The sequence below is a fragment of the Odocoileus virginianus genome, chromosome 33 (assembly GCF_023699985.2).
Source record: "Odocoileus virginianus isolate 20LAN1187 ecotype Illinois chromosome 33, Ovbor_1.2, whole genome shotgun sequence".
Taxonomy (NCBI): Eukaryota; Metazoa; Chordata; class Mammalia; order Artiodactyla; family Cervidae; genus Odocoileus; species Odocoileus virginianus.
This window is the reverse complement of record NC_069706.1, coordinates 16,261,603-16,284,061: the sequence shown is the minus strand read 5'-3', so window position 1 is coordinate 16,284,061 and position 22,459 is coordinate 16,261,603. Positions and strand designations below refer to the sequence as shown.

General features: G+C 42.1%; 1 protein-coding gene across 6 annotated transcripts in view; it reads left to right on the top strand.

Moving 5' to 3' along the window:
• Window positions 1–18,822, top strand: part of TMC7 (transmembrane channel like 7) — a 53,495-nt gene extending 34,673 nt beyond the window's left edge. For 5 of the 6 annotated variants that reach the window (XM_070460941.1, XM_020879046.2, XM_020879043.2 and 2 more), the window contains exons 8-16: window positions 808–981; window positions 2,088–2,245; window positions 4,464–4,581; window positions 4,875–4,972; window positions 6,636–6,822; window positions 8,950–9,080; window positions 13,035–13,190; window positions 15,768–15,846; window positions 16,671–18,822. In XM_070460941.1, the coding sequence (XP_070317042.1) occupies window positions 808–981; window positions 2,088–2,245; window positions 4,464–4,581; window positions 4,875–4,972; window positions 6,636–6,822; window positions 8,950–9,080; window positions 13,035–13,190; window positions 15,768–15,846; window positions 16,671–16,745 (1,176 nt within the window). In that variant the 3' untranslated portion in view covers window positions 16,746–18,822. The remainder of the gene's footprint in view (window positions 1–807; window positions 982–2,087; window positions 2,246–4,463; window positions 4,582–4,874; window positions 4,973–6,635; window positions 6,823–8,949; window positions 9,081–13,034; window positions 13,191–15,767; window positions 15,847–16,670) is intronic. The other variant, XM_020879044.2, reaches the window with a different exon arrangement.
• The last annotated feature ends 3,637 nt before the right edge of the window (window positions 18,823–22,459 follow it).

The window sequence follows — 22,459 nt, the reverse complement described above, 5'->3', positions numbered from 1 at the left end:
CACAGTAGGTCCTCGTTGGTTTGTACTGTTATTTTTCTGCTTGATGACAACCTGTCATAAACCAGGAGAAATAGAACATAAAACAGGACAAATAGAACTAAGAATGCTATGATGATAAGGTGAATGTGGAGAATATGAAAATGCAGAATTTCCAAATTAATCAGGATAAAAGGAGTAACAGATACCATCTTTATCAAACCTGCCCAAAAAGGGGGAGAGACAGGTGATATCAAAAGATTAACAACATGAGATAGAAGGAATCAAATCAGGTGTATTATTTGTTTAAAGAAATAAAGCCTGCTGTGCTGTTTAGTCGTTCAGTTGTGTCTGATTCTTCGTGACCCCACGACCTGTAGCCCGCCAGGCTTCTCTGTCCATGGGGATATTCCAGACAAGAATACTGGAGTGAGTTGCCACGCCCTCCTCTAGGGGATCCTCCTGACCCAGGAGTTGAACCGAGGTCTCCTGCATTGCAGGTGAATTCTTTACCATCTGAGCTACCAGGGAAGCCCCACAATGCTTACTACATAATTACTACATTAGCTAATGTCCTGAATGGGTTATAGTTGAGTTTTCACATATATTGCAAAGTCTAACTGCAATCTTAAATAGGAGGTTCTGCCTTCACTTAGGCTATTGGTAGACTTGGAACTGGTTGGGCTTGGTCTGAGAGGGTATCCTGGGGGAGATGAGTGTTTAAGGAAACTGTAAGGATCGAGAAAGGAGGGCATGACGATGAGTCACAATTTCCACCCCTGAACATCCCTTCATCCCGTTGCTCACAAATGGGTTTTCTTTGGTTCTCAGGCAGATCTGGAGGAGGAAAGAATACGGCAAAAAATAGCAGAAAGGACCTCGGAAGAAACGATACGAATTTACTCTTTGAGACTCTTTTTGAACTGTATTGTGCTGGCCGTTTTAGCAGCATGCTTTTATGCAATCTACAGAGCGACTATATTCTCTCAAGAGCACATGAAAAAAGTAAGTGCTTCATGAAAGTCAGTTTAACTTTTATTCCGGTTGGGTGTTATGTATGCTAAGTGTATTGCAAACCTGCAAGGGAGATACTATCATCATTCTGTTTTACATATGGGAATATACATTTGGCTGATATGCCAAAAAACCTAAAATCAGACTGACCAACTTTTTATTTTCAGTAGGGAAAAAAGCATCCAAAATAGAGTGTTTGGGGTACCTACTCCTCTTGGAATTTACAGTATTCAAGTCTAGGCTGGACTGCCTGGATTTAAGCCCCAATTGTACTACTTTAGTAAGTAGGTAAAGGGGCCTCAGTTTACCTAAAATAACAGTGGTTTTGAAAATCCTAGTTGGTCTAGTGGCTCTGCTTCATGAAATCAGCCATCAGGGGCCCAGGTCCCTCCATCTTGTAGCTCTGCCTTCCGTAGGATGTGGCCTTCTCCCATATGGCACAGGGTAGCCCACCATGTTCACATTCCAGCCAGTGGGGAGGAAGTGAAGGAGGTGGGGGGCAGCACATGGAGGTTGCACTTAAAACTTCTACTTATATCCCTTTGGCCAAAATTTAGTCAGATAGATAGCCATTTACCTAGGGAGATAGACTCTGTATCAATGGGTAATTTACAGCATTTTCAAGGCTGTAGTACTAATTGACCTGGAATAGCCACTCCCTCCTTTCATAATAATAGAATTTCGGTGACATGTGGCTATCTGGGATAAAAATAAAATTACAGCCTTGAAAATGCTGTAAATTACCCATTGATCCAGAATGCATGGGTTTTTAAGTTTTTCACCTTCATAAATCAAGTAGAGCTTGTTTTTCATTCAGTATGGTACTAGATCACAGTTCCTCTGTTTGAACACCCAAGGAAGAAGATGGCTTAGTTTTAGGTGCCATGTTGAATGAAAAAATGTTTTGTTTCATTTGCTAAATGTGTTTGGGTGTTTTTCCCCCTTACAGTTTAATGAGATATAATTAACATTCAACACTGTGTAAGTTTAAGGTGTTGAGCATAATGATTTGACACATGTATAGTTGTGTTCTCTTAAGGTCAATTCATTTGTGATGCAATTTATTATACTCCTGACCAGTTTTATTATCTTCATAGGAAATTGACAAGATGGTTTTTGGAGAGAACCTCTTGATTCTGTACCTGCCTTCCATTGTGATCACGCTGGCCAATTTTATCACCCCAATAATCTTTGCCAAGATCATCCACTATGAGGATTATTCCCCTGGCTTTGAGATCCGGCTGACAATCCTTAGGTAATGCCTAGGCATGCCAAACAGGTCACCACTTGTCACCTCCCCTGCCCACAGGAGACATTGCTAATCAATTGTGGTACCTTCCCCTGCTGGGTCAAAAATCTTCAGCCTTCAGATAGTCTCCACAAATGAATCTGATATTTCACATGCAGGGAAACCTGTTTGACTTAAGCATCTACTCAGCTGCAGTGTATTTTTGGTTCATGTATTAGCTCACTGCCAGCTGAGGGCTTAGGGTGGGCCCTTGGAGGAATGTTGCTCTGAAGATGTTAGAAAGACGCGTATACCAGCAGGAGAGTGAGGAAGTGAGAGATAGAAGGGAAGGCAGCTAATAGAAGGTATGCTGTTTGGGAAGTTGTAACTGGGGCTCCGTTCTGCGTGACAGCTAAGGGAGTTTGCATGGAAAATATCTTAGGGTTTTCCTACTCAGGAGAGTGTTTGTTCTTCAACAAATGTTCACTCTCCCCTGCCTAAGGGTAGCTGAGTCCCAAGGGCATTAACTCCCCCACAAGTTCCATCCCACAGCCCCAACGCGTGGGCCTTGGGAAGACAGTTACACTAGAAACTTGGAGTAGGAACCTGAGACCTTTGCTGGAGTGAATGCTGAGAAAAATGTGGCCCAGACACCAACTGTGTGTGCTACTGTTGCCTTTTTATAATTTCTTGTAATATCTCTTCTCATGCTAAAAAATATTCAGTTTCATTAAAAAATAAATAAATGCCAAGGGTAAAGCTGGACCCAGGGAGTTAACACACATGAGTTAAGGAGGCCCAGGTGGGGACTGTGTGAAACAGGAACGTTTTCTTTCTGCTTCTCAGGTGCCTCAGATGGTTTTTGCATCTTTAAAAAAGAAAGTTTTATTTTGGAAATTTTCAAATAGGACAGTATCATGACCCCTACGTGTGTCCATCACTTAGTTTCAACTATTTACCAACATTTTGCTAGTCTTTCATGCGGTTCCCCCACTCGGCTGGAATATTTTAAGCAAATCTCAAGCAACATGTTTCACCTGTAAAAGCTTCAGTGTATCTCTGAAGTGACAAGGACTTTTCTTTTAAATCATAGCCATCATCATGCCCCATAGGGTTGTCAGGTCCCTGATGGAGCTGCAGAGGGCTTTCTATGATTGGCCCGTCTTGGTTTGTTCAAATCAAGATCCAGAGAAAGGCCACCTGCTGTGTTGGGTTGTTAATGTTTCATAAACCCCTTTTGTCCTTCAAAAGTCCCCCTCCCCTTGTGTTATGCCATTGGTTTGTGAGAGAAGCTGGGGCATTTGTCTTATATAATGTTCTTTATTTTGGGTTTAGATCATTGTTGCTGTGTGTCTTTTGTTTTTCTGTATCCACTTGTCATAATGACTGTGGATTCAGACTTTTTAATTAGAATCCGATTCAGTTTTGAGTTATGGAAGCCTCCCTGGCAGTGCTGGGTACTCACATCTCCCAGGAGGACAGAATATCAGGTGAACAGTGTAGGTTTGCTCCGCAACCCACATACTTTTTAATATTTCTAATTCATTTAATTTTTTAAAATTACAAACCAAACAGTAGATGAACCATCTTTAAAGAAAACAAGCCCTCTGCCCTCCTGTCTTGAATCCACTTCCCCCCATCACCCGCATCTACATGGTTCCTGATGTTCATGCCAACATTCACACATTTGGTTTTCTTTTAAAAATAGGATTGTTTAAAAAAAAAAAATAGGATTGTTTCTACCTGAGACTCTGCAATGTATTTTTCTACTTCTCAATATATCCTAAGCCATCTCTCAAAGCTGATACTTAGAAATTTCAATTAGTTCTTTTCAGGCGTTGTTCTGAGCTTGGCTACATCATCATGGATTCAGGACTTCCCAGCTTCCTGACCTGTTTTTTTTTTTTTTTTTTTTGCATTAAAAAATGTATATAAAATATATAAACATGAAAATATATGTAACATGAAAATATATTTAATATGATAAAATATATATAACATGAAATTTACCGTCTTAGCCACTTTTGAGTGTGCAATTCAGTGGCACAAAGTACATACTCAGCGTTGTGGCACCATCACTACTGTCATTTCCAGAACTTACTCATCATCCGAAATGAAACTCAGTGCCCCTTTGTGGGTTTGCTGTTAAGAAAGGCAACGTCTCTGCACCCAGCCCTGTTCCTAGGGGCCAGCTCGGCCCGAGCCCTTCTCATCCGGCGCTCCCCGCCTCCCCTCTTCCCTGCAGGTGTGTGTTCATGCGGCTGGCTACCATCTGTGTGTTGGTGTTCACCCTGGGCTCCAAGATTACTTCCTGTGACAGCTACTTGTGTGATCTCTGTGGCTACAACCAGAAACTCTACCCGGTGAGGCTGGGGGGAAGGGCGTCCCACGAGGTGGTTCATTTGGAGGGGGTGGTAGCATTAAGATTGAGAGAACAGCCCATGGGGCAAGGGTGTGAATCCCAGATGATCCTCTTTCTTGCTGTGTAGCTGAGTCCGTCACACCGGGAACTCCTAAGGGCTTGAAAACCCAAGTCTGTGCTGGAGCTCAGAGGAGTGTTGGCTGGTGGCCTCCGGAGGCACAGGATCTGGAAGTGACCTTGGTAGAACCTGGCTTTTTCTGCTCCAAGTCAAGCTTATTTCTCTCTTGGTTTCAGTGCTGGGAGACCCAGGTTGGGCAGGAAATGTACAAGCTGATGATCTTTGACCTCATCATCATCTTGGCTGTGACACTTTTTGTGGATTTTCCTAGAAAGTAAGTGTGAGGGGCACCCCTCTTATCTCCACCCCCCATCCCTCCCTCAAAAGGCTCCCATCACCGCTGCTCTTCACAAAGTGCTGGATGATTCCACATCCTGGAAACCACATCCTGGAAACCACTTGACACCCACTGGTGCCTTTCAGACAGCTCCAGGCCATCACCCCCGGGTCCATTGTGTGCTTGGTTGAAGGCAGCACAAAGAGCAGAAATGATGCTGCTTTCCGGGGGGATGCCCTCGGGGTCACTTCTTGCCAGGTCACAGCCATGGGCCCTGTTAGTGGAGGCCCTCCAGGCTGCAGTGGACACTGCATTTCCTAATCTGTGTTCAAGCCCAGCACTGCCTGTTTCCTCATCATGTGACCTTGGGCAAGTTACTGAAGCTCTGTGCCTGTTTTCCTACCTGTGAAATGGGAATAGTGGCAGTACCCACCTCATACCCCTTTGGTGAAGATTAAATGACAAAATGCAGATAGTACTAAGAACACTCCATGCCACAAAACTCAGCAAAACATTAACTCTCACCATCAGGATTATCATTACCATGCCGTCATTAAAAAACATTTTTTTTTCTCAGCATCTTTTTAAGCCTTAAGTGAAACTGTTCACTTAATCACATGTACAAATTCTTTTTTACTCACATTTACAAAGTCTCCTGGCATATGCCAGAAGTTCAATAAACCCGTAAAAGTAAACATTAAAAAAGAAACTGTCCTTTTAAAAAAATTACACAAATATGATGTGAATGTTTATATTACAATTTTTTAGTATTTAAATAAATACAGAAATTCTGAGAGTAGTGAGAGCCCTCTTGTTACCTTACCCCTAATTCCCCAGACCCACCCCACTCCTTGGAGGTGGCCGGTTGTTAACACCTGGGGGTAGATCCAGCCATCCTTAAAAAGAAAAAAGCATATTTGCATAAATACATATGTAAATAAACACACAGTCTTGCTGGAAGTGTCCTCTTCTTGCCCACAAATGGGATCATGTTATATCTACATGGGTCCACAGCTTGCTTTTTCCCCCACACAAGCAAGATACCATGACTTTACATGTCAGGACACCTATGTTTTAAAGACTGTGTGATAGTCCGATGTACACACAGCTTCTAATTTGATGATGAAGCCCCTGCTGATGGGCGCTTAGGTTGTTACCTAGTATCTTTGCTAATATGTGGTAATGCTACAGTGAATAGTTGTGTGTATGTATCTCAGGCCTCTGATCCTAGGATTTCTGTAGGAAGCTTCCAGAATTCCAGGAGTGGCATGCAGGGTGATAGGACCCTCATAAGCCATTATCTGTGTGGATGATCAGTAGCGCTGTACTTCTTGAATGGAGTGGCACGCCAGCACACAGAGATTGCCCAGGTCATTTACTTCAGTACAGTGCAGTGCAATAGGCTGTGTTATAATCCCCCTACATTTCAGATGAGAAAAATGAGCCTCGTCTGATGTTACTTGGCTGGTAAACTATAGATCTGAGACTTGGACCCTAGTCTTAATGACTCCAGAGTTCACTGTACTTTGCATCTTCTAGACATATGACTAACACTTTGCATGAGAAGTATGCATGGAAACAGCCCTAATTGTGTGGATGTGATTCTCTGCCTTGGCCGACGCTGGTAGTCCAGGTGGTAAGCTGTCCTGTTCGTTTGCAGGATCCTGGTGACCTACTGTTCCTCCTGGAAGCTTTTTCAGTGCTGGGGAGAGCAGGAGTTTGCCATCCCTGATAATGTTCTGGGGATTGTTTACGGGCAAACCATTTGTTGGATTGGAGCCTTTTTCTCACCCCTTCTTCCTGCAATTGCAACCTTGAAGTTCATTATCATCTTTTACGTGAAAGAGGTAAGGAGAGGTGGGGTCGAGGGGTCGATAACCTGGATCATTCTTGATCTTGCAGGACATTCAGCACACACATGCCTGGAGCCCACCCAGGTCCCATCCGATGTATCAAAATTGCATCCCTTATTTGATACATATTTTTTTATTCTGAAAAAAAACTTTGAATGGATTTTCACATTTTTATCATTTTGGGAGTTGAAGAATGGTGTTGCTCCTGTGGTTTAAATGTTTTTTGTATGTAGCTAAGAGTTGAGTTGCAATTGATCAGTAAGTTGACAGTGGTTCATTTTGATGATATTTAAGGAAAAGTTTATTAATTAAAATTTTGTAATTTTCTGCTTGGCTTTTGGAACTGGTGCATTTATTTTCAGTTCTCAATTATTTGTGTAGCTCCTCAAACAGTTCATAGATTGTAGGCGTTGTACCTGAACTAAGGGCTCAGTGGGTGAAGTAGCCCTACAGATGACTAATTTATTTTGGCTTTTTAATCAAACTTTTAAAAATTATAGATGCAATATATGCTCACTGTTAAACATTTAAACAGTGCAGGTATGTATTCCATCCCTTCTTCTAGAGGTACCCTCTGTTAATAAGCCCAACATGATTGAGCACCTAATATACCACACCCTGGGGATTAAAAAATGGAAGTAATAATAGTATTATTAATAAGAACAACAGTACTAACAGGTGATAATAATACTGTGTCCTCCCACTCTGCTGAACACTATATAGATGATCATGTAATACTTTAGGTACTGCTAGTAATCCATATTTTATAAATTAGGAAGCTGAAGTTCAGAGAGGTTAAGTAACTGATCCAAAATCACATAGCTTATCAGTGACTCCTGAGATGTGAACCCAAGTTTACCTCACTCCAGAGCCTATGCTCTTAATCCAGTAGGCGGGGCCTTTCATTGGGTCCATACTTTTTACCCTGCCGTTTTGGTCTTTGAAGAATGTTCCAGTGCTTTCATTTGAAAACTTCAGTTGGCTGAAGTCACCACAGGAGAAATGGATGCCAGAAAGCTCGTAGGAACTTTTTCTTCTTCCAGAAAATATCAGTTAGGCAGTGGCTTCCCAGCGTGTAGCTCAGTAAAGACAGCGTGGGGATAATAGAATGGGTTGCAGGCACTGAACTGAGTTCTGACACCCCAGCTTGACTGGCCAGCTTCCCCCAGACACCCTGACCAGACGCCAGGGTCCCTCGGCTCACAAGATGGTCTGACTGCTGTGGTCACAGGAGCTTGATGCTCCTGAGACTGTAGCTTTCTGCAATACTCAAGAGGAAGTATATGCCTCTTTCTCTCCCCTTCCCCACTTGATCTTCCCTTCAAGTCTTTCCCTCAGTGGAAATATTTATTTTTAACATATAGGAAAAGAACTTAAGCACTGGGGGTCCAGCGCAGAGGGTGCTGTTTCGGTCCCCAGTCAGAGAGCCTGAAATCCCACATACCTTATGGCCAAAAAAACCAAAAACATAAAAACAGGAACAGTACTGGAACAAATTCAGTAAAGACTTAATATATAGGAAAAATCTGTGTGCATGTAAAAATGCAAGCAAAGTATGTCCTATTCTGGTATGTATATATTTAATACATACTTAAACCTCTAAGGAGAATACTTTTTGAATCCTTTCAAATCTTCATGTTGTATACTGTAAATATATCACATTGTATACTCTACCTTACGATTTTATTTGTGAATTATACGTCAGTAAAGCTGAAAAAAGAAATTTACAGTAAAATGTTTAAAAATACATTTAAAAAAATGAGATCATACAGTACAAAGTTTTGACATCCTGGCTTTTCATTTGACAGTGCCATATACATGTAAAGCTCTTGTTTTTTCTAAGGGCTAGGTGGTTTTCCATCGTATGGATCACTTTAACCTTTAAGGAACTACATTGATAGCTGCTTTGGTTGTTTTCAGTTATTCCGTTATCAACAACTGTAGCAGTAAATACCATATACGTGTGTTTTGGCCATTTTTTTCATTTTGGTCTATATTGCTGACTACCCTCTAGAAAGGTTATAGCCAATTTATATTCCCACTGTAATGCATGACTGTGCTCATTTATCCTCAAAGAAGCAGTGCTCTTCATTTTTCCTCTTTCTTCCTTTCTCTCCTTAGATAAGTCTTCTTTATACCTGCAGACCCTCTCCGAGGCAGTTCAGAGCATCCAATTCTAATTTCTTCTTCCTGTTGGTGTTGCTGATTGGACTGTGCTTGGCAATTATACCTCTGACAATCAGCATGGCACGGTAAATATGACTTTCTTTCTAGAACATTCCCTCCTTGACTTGTCCATCTTTTGTGTTAAAGCCTTCTTTGCATTCTTTATTGGCACCAGCAGAGGTCAGTAAGTCACTCCTGGCTGTCAGGTCCACCTTTGTTTTGGCATCACCCTCTGGATGCTGAAATGTCTTGGTTCACTTCTGAACTGGGACTTGCAGGTTTCCCATTGGTTTTGAGAGTGTTGTTTGGGTCTGTTCCATCCGATCCCTTTTCCTAGGACCTCTCTTCTGGTTGCCTTTGGGATTGTTTGCTTCTGATTGTAAGGATAATGCATGGTCACTGAGAAGACTTGGAGTGTCTTCTATGTTCCAGGCACTGTGCTAGGTGCTGGGGGTATAAAGACAACTCAGACATGGAACAGGGGAGTGTGTCATCTAGTGTGGAATTTGGAAAGAAGGGAAATGCTCAGTCCTGAGGATGAGAAATTGAGGGTTCCAGACCCAGTGATGCCACTTCTTCTGTTATAACCATTTATACCAGATGCTGGAAAGAGAGTAAACAACTTAGCCTTTACAAGCTATATGGTTTCTATAGCACTTGTTCAGTTCAACTGATTATATATCATCTATGTGGATGTGAGAGTTGGACTGTGAAGAAAGCTGAGCACTGAAAAATTGATGCTTTTGAACTGTGGTGTTGGAGAAGACTCTCGAGAGTCCCTTGGACTGCAAAGAGATCCAACCAGTCCATCCTAAAGGAGATCAGTCCTGGGTGTTCATTGGAAGGGCTGATGCTGAAGCTGAAACTCCAGTACTTTGGCCACCTCATGCGAAGAGTTGACTCATTGGAAAAGACCCTGATGCTGGGAGGGATTGGGGGCAGGAGAAAAAGGGGACAACAGAGGATGAGATGGCTGGATGGCATCACCGACTCAATGGGCATGAGTTTGAGTCAACTCCGGGAGTTGGTGATGGACAGGGAGGCCTGGCGTGCTGCAATTCATGGGGTCGCAAAGAGTCAGACATGACTGAGCAACTGAACTGAACTGATGTTGCAACCTATGCAGCCTATGTTTCATCTATGTATATAAGCCAGCAGGCAAGACTATGATCCAGTAAAACTTTATAAAAAATAGACTGTGGACCAGATTTGGTCTGCGGGCTGTAGTTTACCACTCCTTGACTTAGTCTTATGGAATTCCATTTCTTTATTTTATTTATCTTATTTTGTTCCATTTCTTCATTTTTTTTTTTCTTATACTGGAGTGGGTTGCCATTTCCTACTCCAGGGGATCTTCCCGACCCAGGGATCGAACCCATGTCTCTTGCACCTCCTGCATTGGCAGGTGGATTCTTTACCACTGCACCACGTTTCTTCATCTTTAATTGAAAAGCCTAGAACTTTGAATTCCTCTCTCAGGTTTTATTATTTTTTAAACTAATTTGAGTCTGTGTCAGTTCAGTTCAGTTCAGTCGCTCAGTCATTTCCAACTCTTTGTGACCCCATGGACTGCAACACCCCAGGCTTCCCTGTCCATCACCAACTCCTGGAGCTTGCTGAAACTCATGTCCATCGAGTTGGTGATGCTATCCAACCATCTCATCCTCTGTCATCCCCTTCTCCTCCTGCCTTCAGTCTTTCCCAGCATCAGAGTCCTTTCCAATGAGTCAGTTCTTCACATCAGGTGACTAAAGTCTATGTATGTTTATTGTAATGATAGTATGTTATACATTGAAAAATTCAAGTAGTACAGAAAAGAGTATAAATTAAAGAGATTTATTATGAGAAGGGTATTTTTTAATGCATATGGAATAATACTGTTTTGGCAACTTAATTTTCTTCACTTTTATATTATGTCCTTTTCCAGGCCAGCACATGCAGAACCCTTATTCTTTTAAAACATTTTCTTTGAATTTTTAAAATAAGAAATGCATTCCCATGGCACAGAACTAGAAAAGTATAGAAGAGTGTGTGGTAGAAATTCATCCTCCAATTCCGTTTCCTGCCACTTAGTTTCTGCCTAAGACAGTCATGTCTACAAATGTGTGTGCCCCTCTTGGTGGTTCTTTATTCCATTGTATGACTGGATCGTAAATTGCTCATCCATGTTCTTAAACAACATTTAGGTTGTGTCCAGGAATCTGTTTTTATCCCTAAAATAGGGCTGCAGTAGAAAATTTCCTACACAGAAATTTGTGGTGTGACTATAGGCAATTCTTGTAAGTCTTAATTTTTTCCCATTGTAATTTTATTTTAAAAATTTTCAAATCTATAGAAAAGTTGCAAAAAATAGCAACAATGACAACTTATATACCCTTTACCTGGATGTCCCAATTGTTGCATCCTGCTATATTTGTCTTCTCTCTCTCTCTCTGCATACATTTTACGTGTGTGATGATGAACCACACAATGGTTGTAGGCATGATAACATTTCATTCCTAAATACCTAAACCTTCACTTCCTAAAAGTAAGGACATTCTTCTTATATATCCACAATAACATGATCACACCTAAGAAAATTAATGCCAATATCATATTCCTGCCATTGCCAAGTTTCTCCAGTTGTCTCCAAATAGTCTTTTAGAGCTTTATTTTTAAATGAGGATCTTTTTCAGGTTTCACTCATTATTTTTGGTTACCATGTTTCCTTAGTCTTTCTTAACCTTTAATTCTTCAAAAAGTCGAGGCCAGTCTCCTCACCTCTAAATTAATAGGCTGAAGAGTGGTCTCCCCACATTCTAGAGCTGTTTTCTCACAGTGTCATTTAACTTGCTCTTTCGTGTTTTTTTTTAACTTCTGGTGCTCAATTTATTGCTGTTCTAGAATATCACCAGAGTATCTATCTTCGAGTAACAGGTTCTTTTTTTTTTAAACTGAAGTATAGTTGATTTTCAGTGTTGTGTTAGTTTCAGGTGTATAGCAAAGTGATTTAGTTATATAAATATATTCTTTTTCAGATTCTTTTCCTTTATAGGTTGTTATAAAATACTGAGTATAGTTCTCTGTGCTGTACAGTAGGTCCTTGTTGATTATCTGTTTTATATGTAAGTAGTATGTTTATCAGAGCAGGTGATAGCACCCCACTCCAGTACTCTTGCCTGGAGAATCCCATGGATGGAGGAGCCTGGTGGGCTGCAGTCCATGGGGTCGCTAAGAGTCAGACACGACTGAGCGACTGCACTTTCACTTTTCACTTTCATGCATTGGAGAAGGAAATGGCAACCCACTCCAGTGTTCTTGCCTGGTGAATCCCAGGGATGGGGGAGCCTGGTGGGCTGCCGTCTGTGGGGTCGCACAGAGTCGGACACGACTGAAGCGACATAGCAGCAGCAGCAGCAGCAGTATGTATATGTTAATCCCAAACTTCTAATTTATCCCTGACCACTCGTCATCTTCTTTGGTAACCATAAGTTTGTTTTCTATGTCTCTGGGTCTATTTCTGTTTTGTAAAAAAGTTCATTTTATTCTTTTATTTTTTATATTACAAATACCATTTCTCTGTCTGGCTTTCTTCACTTAATATGATAATCTTTAGGTCCATCCATTTGCAGCAAATGGTATTATTTCATTCTTTTTTTCTGGCTGAGTAATATTCCAGGGTGTGTGTGTACCACATCTTCCTATTCATTCATCTATCGATGGATACTTAATTTGCTTCCATGCAATGAACATTGGGGTGCATGTATCTCTTCAAATTAGAGTTTTCTCTGGACATATGCCCAAGAGTAAGATTGGAGGATCATATATGGCAACTCTATTTTTTAATTCGACCTTCTGTCCTCAATTTCTTGTAAACTGGAAAGCAAGTCTTGGGACTTGAGACTTCAGGGTAAGCATTTTTGACTGGAATATTCCAGAAGGCCCATGAGGTCAGGCAGTTCCTCGTGGGTCACTGTTGGTGAAGCTTTGTGGGTGTGCAGAGGGGTGCTCGGCCTGTGCTGCAGGCCTGGCCCTGAGCCTCATGCTCTGTGTCCTGGCAGCATCCCTTCCTCCAAAGCCTGTGGGCCGTTCACCAACTTCAACACCACCTGGGAGGTGGTCCCCAAGACAGTGAGCACCTTCCCCAACTCGCTGCAGACGCTGGTTTATGGCATCACTTCGGAAGCCTTCGCGGTGCCTTTTTTCATGATCATCTGGTAAGTGAGAACCACCTCGGCTCTGCGAGTATTTTCCACTGGGACTGGTGGGCTGCTCTCCGCTGGGAAATGGAGCTCACCTGAGACACTTGGTGTGATACTGAACCTCTCTGAGCTGTACTTTACCTAATCTCTAAAACGCTGTAATAATAGTAATTTTTTCAGAATATTGTTGAACAGGTTCAGGGAGATCCCAAATACAAGGCACTTAGCCAGATGGCTGACTTATAAAATATAACCCAATAAACACTGCATATTATTAGCATTACTGCATATTATTAGTGTCACAAAATTAGTTGCTTTTCAGAAAAGGAATTGATAACTGGGCTGAGAGAAGAGTACCAGTGTGGGAGCATGCCCTTGAACCCTGGCTCTACCATTTACAAGCTGTGTGGCCTCAGGTCATCACATATCCTCTCTGAGTCTTGATTTCCTCCCCTGGAAAATGGGAATAAAAATGGCATATACCTTGTTAGGGCTGTGAGAAGAAGGACGCATGGTTACATGTGTGAAGTGTTTAGCAGAGGACCTGGCCTTTAGTGAAGAAGGCTCAGTAAATGACAAGGGTTGGGTGCAGAGGTGATGAGGGCTTTTGTGCAGTGATTCATTTTGCGTGTTGAAGTAATTCTAATCACAAATGTGTGTTGAGGGCTTACTTTGTACTAGGCCTTTGTTCTAATTACTGTCCATTCTCATTATTCATAAATTCCATATTTTTTCTGTATTGTAAATATGCTTACTAGCTAAAATACTTTTGTAACCAAAAAATCAATACTAGTGATGCTTTTTTGTGGTTATTTATGGACATGTGTTGAGTAACAAAAAATGAGTTGCTTTGACATACAGTGTCTCAGTGCATTTATTATTCCACTGCTGTAGTGGAATATCACAGTCTGGGTCACTGAATACTATTTCTCATGGTTCTGGAGCCTGGAAGTCTGGGATCAAGATGCCAACATGGTCAGGTGAAGATCCTCTTCCAGCTTACAGACTTCTTGTATTCTGTAATGGCAGAAGGGGCTAGGGAACTCTCTGACATCTCTTTAATAGGGGCACTAATCCTATTTGTGAAGGCTTCATCCTTATGATCTAATCACCTCCCACAGGCCTACTTTCTAATACCATCACCTTGGGAGTAGGACTTATATGAACTTGGAGAGCACAGTATTCAAACCATAGCTCAGACTGTAACTAAGTATCCTAAATTTTTATGATCTGTTTATAGTGCCATGTTTCTTGCATTTTGTGCTTTTGGTGGTGGGTGATTTCCCTGTTCATGCAGACATGAAGTGTTGTCTAGGGTTTTCTAAGTGCACTAAGGCTGGGATGTGTTTTATGCAGATACTGTGCTTGTTAAGATAAGCTTCATTTGGGCACACATCATGGTGCTGTTGGCTGTGAGTTCAGTGATATTAAATAAGGTGTCTTTAACAGAAACAGTTATTATGTATTAATAACTTTCTTTCTCAAGAAACATAAAAGAAAGTATTGATCAGCTGACAAAAATGTTGTGACCAGAGGCGCAAAGGAACCTACTCTGTATTTCCTTTGGAATCATTGTTTCAGAATTCACTGGTTTAGTGTTCCTGGAAACTATAAAACTACCACAAATCACTGAGTTGATTGTAGCTTACCTGTACTAACTCCTGCAGTCATCAGTTATCCTATGATGTAGATATTACTACAGTAAAATCCCACCATGACGCAAGAAAAGGGTTAAAAAAGTTACTTGTTAAAGGTAAGATACCTTTGCTATTAATAAGATGATGTGGGGGTTGTAGCCCATTAGCCTGGAATTCCATGGACCTGGACTCAGTGGCTCCATCCTTGTTGGTTCACTCCAGCTGTGGTTTGGCTGCCGCCATCTGGTGGTGGTTACCTGACCTGGCTTCCACATCTTTGGGGGTCACTCTTGACCTTGGCCCTGGGGACTTGCAGAAGAGAAGACTGACACCCCTAATTCCAGTGGCCCTCATTTCCTCAGCCTTCTCTGGGGAGATTGAACAGGCAGCCACCTCCCCTTTGTGGATGCCTGCTGTTTTCCTGGGCACTTGCCCTTCAGTTCACTTGTCCATCTTCTCAAAGATATAATTTCAACCACCCACAATTGAGGTCTGGGGCTGCACAGAAAACAGGAGCAATTGCCGGTTGCTTTGATTCAGAATTGTGTTATGTTAGGCTTGTTATCACTGGGTTTTACTCTGTTACCCCCATTTTACAGATGAGGGGGCTGAGGCCAGAGAGGCTCCACGGTGATCATCCACAGTCACTTTATTCTGTGCTGAGCTGAGCTTCTGTCCCATCGCCTCCTCTCTCCCCTCTCACCTGTGTGCCAGTGGAGATTCAAGAGCGTTAGTATTAACTTAGAAAGCAAGGCAGGAATCAGTCTTTGCTTCCACTGCCAAATAAAACCTTTCTGGCTGTTTCTGATGCTTTCTGCTTGGGAGAGATGAGGGTTTTCTTTTTTTCTTCTGTTTGAACAAAAGTAAAACTGTTCCAGGCCAAGTGTATTTGGTCGTTTTCCAGTGGCCTTCAGATGGTACAGATTACCTAGTGATCTCTCGCCTTACGTTGCAGCCTGATTATGTTTTACTTCATCGCTCTAGCCGGAGCGCACAAGCGGGTGGTCGTCCAGCTCCGAGAGCAGCTGAACCTGGTAAGAAAGCTCTGGTCCCGGAGTTCAGGGCCAGGGACATCTATGGCAGGACACGGAAAGGAATGGGGAGCTTCTCCCAGGAAGAGAGAGTGGGACACTTCCATCACCACTACCCCAGAACTCTGCCTTCAGGCCCAGCCTCCTGCAGCTCCATTTAGGTCCTTGAGTCATCCGTGCCTTCAGAACGTGCATCCTCTTACTGGGCTGGGATGCAGAGGGGAAGAAGGGAGCCAGGACTGCTTAGTGGCTAAAGGAAAAAGATACATTCTGACTGCAATAACTGCTCTAAGATGGTACAGACTAGCTAGTTAGAGGGGCCTGGTGGACCGTCGGCTGCTGAGATAGCAGCCATCTCAGCCGGAAGTGACGATAGAACCGAGACTTGAATGATGAGAAGGAGCCAGTTATGGGAGGTCTTGGGTATGAGAGTAACAGGCAGAGACAACAGCGAGGTCTGGGCCCAGGAGGAAGGGCAGTCTGCAAGGAGGGCGCGAGGTGATGGGAAACGCAAGGCGAGCTTGAGTCACAGCACTGCCTGAGGGTGCTGGTGAGAAGGCTGGGTTTAATTCTGAGCGATAAGAAGCCACTGGAGGGTGTTGTCCAAGACTGATGTTCATTTTTAGAAGAACATTTTTACAAGGCTGCTTTGTGGACCGGGGGCTGCTGGGGGTCCGGGGGACAAGAGTGAAAGAGACAGTTTGAGGTCATTGGAGGTCCAGTAGTTTGGATCCTCGGCCTCGAATCTGATAGGTAATTTCTTGGGTTGAAATAATATTTGTTTCCAAATATATTGACTGTGCTATTGAACCTGTCTCTGTTTTTAGGAAAGTCGTGACAAGCGTTATCTAATCCAGAAACTCACAGAAGCCCAGAGGGATCTGAGGAACCGGCTAGACTGACGGGGAGATGCTGCCGCCTGTGGCTTACAGGCTGGTCTGGTGACCTGCCAGCCTACGATATCCATCTATCCATCGGGGATTTTAGCGGAAATTTTAAAATATATTTTTCTGGAGTTTGGGCCTTTCCTGAAAGTGGCTCCATACGTGCAGCTCCAGTGGCAGTGTTTACATTACCAGGTCCCTGTTTAGGGCATTAGAAACTTAGAAAAGCAGGTTCAAAACCACGTCTTTTGCCTGTAACCCAGCAGCTCAGGGGTGACTTAACCAAAACTCTGACTTTGAAGCTTTGCAACCAAAATTGAGGAGAGCCACTGAAGCTTTCCAACCAAAAGTGAAGAGAGACCACTTATGTTTTTACAAGCTTACTTGTATCGTCTTTTAAAGTTAACTGTGGAGGTCATCTGTCCATGAGCCTGGGTTCGTTCTTTTGAACCAGGTTCTGGAGGTTTAGGCTGAGAGCTGTTCCCTTAAGAAGCAGTCACTCTGGTGAATGGTTCTGTAGACTTAAAATGCAGAAACCCTGCACTCTTGATGTTTGAAACAGATGGAGGAGTATGGAGAGGAGGGTTATGTAATTTCAGCTACATGGTAGTATGTAATATGAGAGTAATCCTGTATGGCAGAGAAAAGCCCTTCCTGCCATGTGAATAAGGCAGGCCCCGAGGGCCTTGGATTGAGCCCGTGATGGGGGGAGGAGCCGCAGCTTGGCAGCCTGGATTTCGTAGCTTCCTGGGCATGTTGCTGCAGCCTTGTTACTCAGGGGAAGCTGCTTTAAGGGCCTGGATATTCACAACCTTCCATCCCCTTCTAGTCCTGGGTTTGGAGACTTGGCAGAGGGCCCTGTGCCATCAAGATTAAGAGGCAGTGTGTCTCGCTCTTCCAAAGGCCGCGTCCCTTCCGGCACTGAGGTCTCTGAAGGGCACTTCACGGTTCAGAGCCAGGCTGGAAGGGGCTGTTGAGTGTCTGAGTGTTTGCGGGCACATGGGCTGCAGCATCAGGCCAGCCTTTGGTGGTGTACCCAACTGGACTGAATGCTGGAGCTTTTAAATGTATGTATTCATAGTTTTAAGGGCTCTTGTTTTTCTCATGCTTAAAAATTTTAATTTCATTTTACAAAATGTGTAGATATCTCTTAAGACTTCTGTTACCATAAAAACCTTATGCAATAAATACCTCAGCATAAGCTTACCTGAAATTGATAGCTTTAAACCTTTTCACATAAGCCTTGATTATAGTTTAATCAGTTTTCATTCTAATACCTTCAGAATCTTTTCCAAAGTACTGTCATTTTGTAATGGACTGTCTGTGCTCTCCTTCTCTTGTTTTCCTTCCTTTCACTGGCTCATTAAACCTTTCCTTGGGATAGCCTGGCATTTAAAGGTGGGTGCAGCTTTTAAAAAGCTGCTGCTATGAAGACTATTTCCCACCCCCAGGACTCTCCTATTACTCAAAATGATTGACTCCTTGCTCTTAGAAATAAAGCAAGCTCACCATAGTTAACACAAGTCTATCTACTTGTCCCTTTGCCAGACTTTTTTTTTTTTTTTTTTTTGCTCTTCTATAGTTAGTATTTACACAGGGTATTTTTAAAAACTATGAAACTGATGAGCTTTTCAAGCTTTTCATACCTTTTTAAGGTGTATGAATATTTTAGTCTAATAACTAGTATGGAATTTTGAACAAATGAAAGTTCATTCCATCCTCACTTAAAAAATTCTAAATCGTTGGCATTTTTGCCTAAAGAATTTATATGTAGCTCATTCTTGCCTTCAGCATGCTTCTGAGAACAGTCAAGTATTCTTTGTAGTGAGTGTGTGTGTGTGTGTGTGTGTGTGTGTGTGTGTGTGTGTGTTGGAAGCTCTGTTTTCTTTCCCTGTTATTATACTGAAATATGCTAATATATTCATCTTAGGTAAATGCTGCTAATTTGCATACTTCTTACTTGAATGTTTTTATATATTTTGAAAATTTTAATAACTGCAAGAGATGTCTGTATAATTGTTTAAGTGCAGCTCTCTCTAACAAATGTGCATTAAAACTACTGATTAAACTGTATCTTGAAGGTTTTAAAATGTGATTGTGTGTATTTGAATTCTTGGAGGGGTCTTGTCAGCAATCTAGTGACCATAGAAAACTATAACAGTTTGTAAGGTTACTCTTTGCCTTTTGCTAGAATCAGAGAGAAGAAAGAAATATTTAATTTTAGAAAGTCATCAAATGAGTGCTTTTAAGACTCTCTTTTAAGCCAACGAGGGATGTGTGTGCATGTGTTTTAAACTTAAAAGACATAGTTATTTCAAGCATTCCCTATCCCACCTCCCAGAGGAATTTTATTCTCCCAGAAAATTATATAATATATATTCAAGCAGATATGTATCTGTAGTTGTATGCATGATATTTATTTATTTATGAGCTTCTCCTTTATTCCTCCTTAATAATATCTTGAAGATCTTGAAGAGTAGCTACCCATTCTTTTTTATGAGTATATGGCATTCTTCCATTATGTCAGTGTATACTTTCATAATCATTTACCAGTGCTGGATACTTAGTTCTCATTCACTGCCCCGTCTCTGACCCCACAGCACCTCATTATAAATACTGGGAGTTGGAATTTTGAAAGTCCATGCAAACATTTCTCTTTCCTCTGTTCTACACCATCCAGTTTCAGGTTCTTTTTTTTTTCTTTCTTTCTTTTTACATATAATGTAATGTATTTATTTATTAAGAGTTCAATATTATTATTTTCTTTTTAAATTTTTAATTGGAGGATAGTTGCTTTACACTGTTGTGCAGGTGAATCAACCTTTTAAAACATTTTAAAACATTCACAACAACGTGAATCAGCCATAAGTATACATATATCCCCCCACCTTAAAACCTCCCTTCCAACCCCCAACCCCGGCTTCAGGTTCTTGTTCTTTATCAAGACAGCCTTGCAATTCCTTGCAGTCACAAAATATTCTCATCCCAGCAGAGAAGAATCCAGTTACACAGGTCTTTAATTTGTATTAACTCTTTAAGTTAGCAAAGTAAATTTCTGCAGCTACATGTCTGATTGCTGATACTCACTTGAGTAAGTATTGGAGAGGGCTTCCCTGGTGGCCCAGTCAGTAAAGAATCTATTTGCAATGCAGTAGACCTGGGTTCGATCCCTGGGTTGGGAAGATCCCCTGGAGGACAGCATGGCAACCCACTCCAGGAGTCTTGCCTGGAGAATCCCCATGGACAGAGGAGCCTGGCGGGCTACAGTCCATGGGGTTGCAAAGACTTGGATACTACTGAAAAAGACTAAGCAGAGCAGAGCAGAAGAAAGGAATTAAACGGATGGTACAGCAAGTTCTGATCCCTAGGAAGATAGAACTTCTTAATGTGTCTTCTTTATATAGGGTGTTGCTTTATTAGTAAATTCCATTTGGTATATTTTCTTTTCCAATACAAGGGATGTGCTTGGGACATAGAGTGGCTTTGTAACTTGCTGCTGCTGCTGCTGCTAAGTCGCTTCAGTCGTGTCCAACTCTGTGCGACCCCATAGACGGCAATCCCCAGGCTGCCCCGTCCTGGGGATACTCTAGGCAAGAACACTGGAGTGTGCTGCCATTTCCTTCTCCAATGCACGAAAGTGAAAAGTGAAAGCGAAGTCGCTCAGTTGTGTCCAACTTTAGACAGAGACCTGGAAATGGGATTACAGCCAAGGTTTAGAACATTTCAAGGCTTCTGAGAGCAAGATTTACATTCAGGAGCTTTACATGGGAATGTTACACAACTTCGCTTTCATCAAGTATTAGGAATTAAAAAGTTGGACTATCCTGGTGGTCCAGTGGTTAAGAGTTTGCCAGCCAATGCAGGGGATTCAGGTTCAATTCCTAGTCGGGGAGGATCCCACATGCCACACTCAGAGCAACTAAGCCCATGCATCACAACTACTGAGCCTGTGCCCTAAAGCCTGTGCTTCACAACAGAAGCTACGGCAGCTGGAGAAGAGCCCCCTCTTGCGGCAATTAGAGGAAGCACATGCGCAGCAAGGAAGACCCAGTGCAGTCAAAAATAGAAACAGTTATGTAACAACCAACTACAATTTTAAATCATTGCAGTGTTGTTAGGGAAATTAAAATGGAGGAAGTTTTGTTCAGGCTTCAGAAGCAGAAGAGCAGGCCTCTGACCTGCTTCTGATCTGCCGGGACACTGCCCAGATTCTGTGCCTGCCTGCAAGCACAGCATGTAAGGCAGCACTTCAGATAAAAAAAAGGAGTGGGTCTTGGAATTCTTGAGCCCCGGAGGTCTGGCCAACCCCTCAGGGTCTAACAAAATCCTATGGCTCACAAGGTGAAACAGCATTGTAAAAAGGTGAAAGTAAAAACAGAGCTGCAATTCTGCATGCAAACTGTTAATGATACCAGTCTGCAGTCTAGGATTATAAGCAAGAGCCCCTGAAACTGCAATATGAAGTCTCACCCTTGGGGTGGATGTACAGCCCAGGATCCTTTCCCAGTAGAGACTCCAGATTGCTGTTAACAAGGGACTTCCAGCCTGTTCAAGTCTAGATGTAGGTTGGCCCAATTTGGTGGTGTATGTGTTGTTAATTCTCTCTATTGTTTCTATTTCTCTTCTTTTAATTACTGTATGTTGAAACTGTCAAATAATCTTCCATAAAAATTTGAAATTGTTTATGTATGTAATACCATGTGGTTTCATGTGTTAATGAGTCCTTCCAACCTGAAAGGAAAGTAAAACTTTCAGCAAAAATGCGTTAAATTTTAAAACAATTAGCAACATTATTCTACAATAGCAGTCTATCTTAAATATTTTATAGTGATGGATAAAAGATATATAATCCAAGGATGTAAAGTAGAAAATGAAAGTCACCTTCTCACAATTTCAACTCTGAAGTTACCGTTATTAAACATGCCTCCACATATGCATAGCCTCCCGACCAGTGATTTATTACAATTGAGTCTACCCTGATAGACTGGATACAGACTCAAAAGTATGAAATATGTTGCTAAATCTACTCATTCAACCTTCCCCTCAAGAAATCAGTTTGCACCAACTTCCTGGGGACTCTGATGGTAAAGAATCTGCCTGCAGTGCAGGAGAGTCAAATTGGATCCCTGGGTGGGGAAGATCCCCTGGAGAAGTGAATCGCTACCCACTCCACTATTCTCGCCTGGAGAATTCTATGGACAGAGGAGCCTGGCACACTACATCCCATGGGGTCACAAAGTGTCCCGCACAAACGGGGGAATAACACACGCTCTAACAGTATAGAGGAAATAAGGACAGCAATAATAAATGTTCTTTGTAGAAAACCTAAAAATAGAACAAAGGAGTAGGAAGGAATTTAGTTTGTCAACCCCAATACCTAGAGTCAACACTATTTGCACGTGGTGAACTGAATTTCAGACTGTAATTTCTACTATTTTAAAGAGCCTACAGATAGAAATTTCCTGTATTGGCAAAGCACAAAATACAATGGCTTTGCCGGTAAGCAATTTCCTCATGGTCCTTTTCCTCAGGAATTGAAGTGAGTAATCTTTTACCTGTTTGGATTTTTGAAAGAGCTAGTTAGCATTCTCATCTCCATGGCAACGCTTTACGTATGATTGATAGCGACCGCATCCACTAGAGTCTTTTCATTTGACATTTCCAACCAATCGAGTGGAAGCTGGGGGATTAGGGGCGTTTCCACCAGTGCGAAAGTCAACCGCATCTGCCTT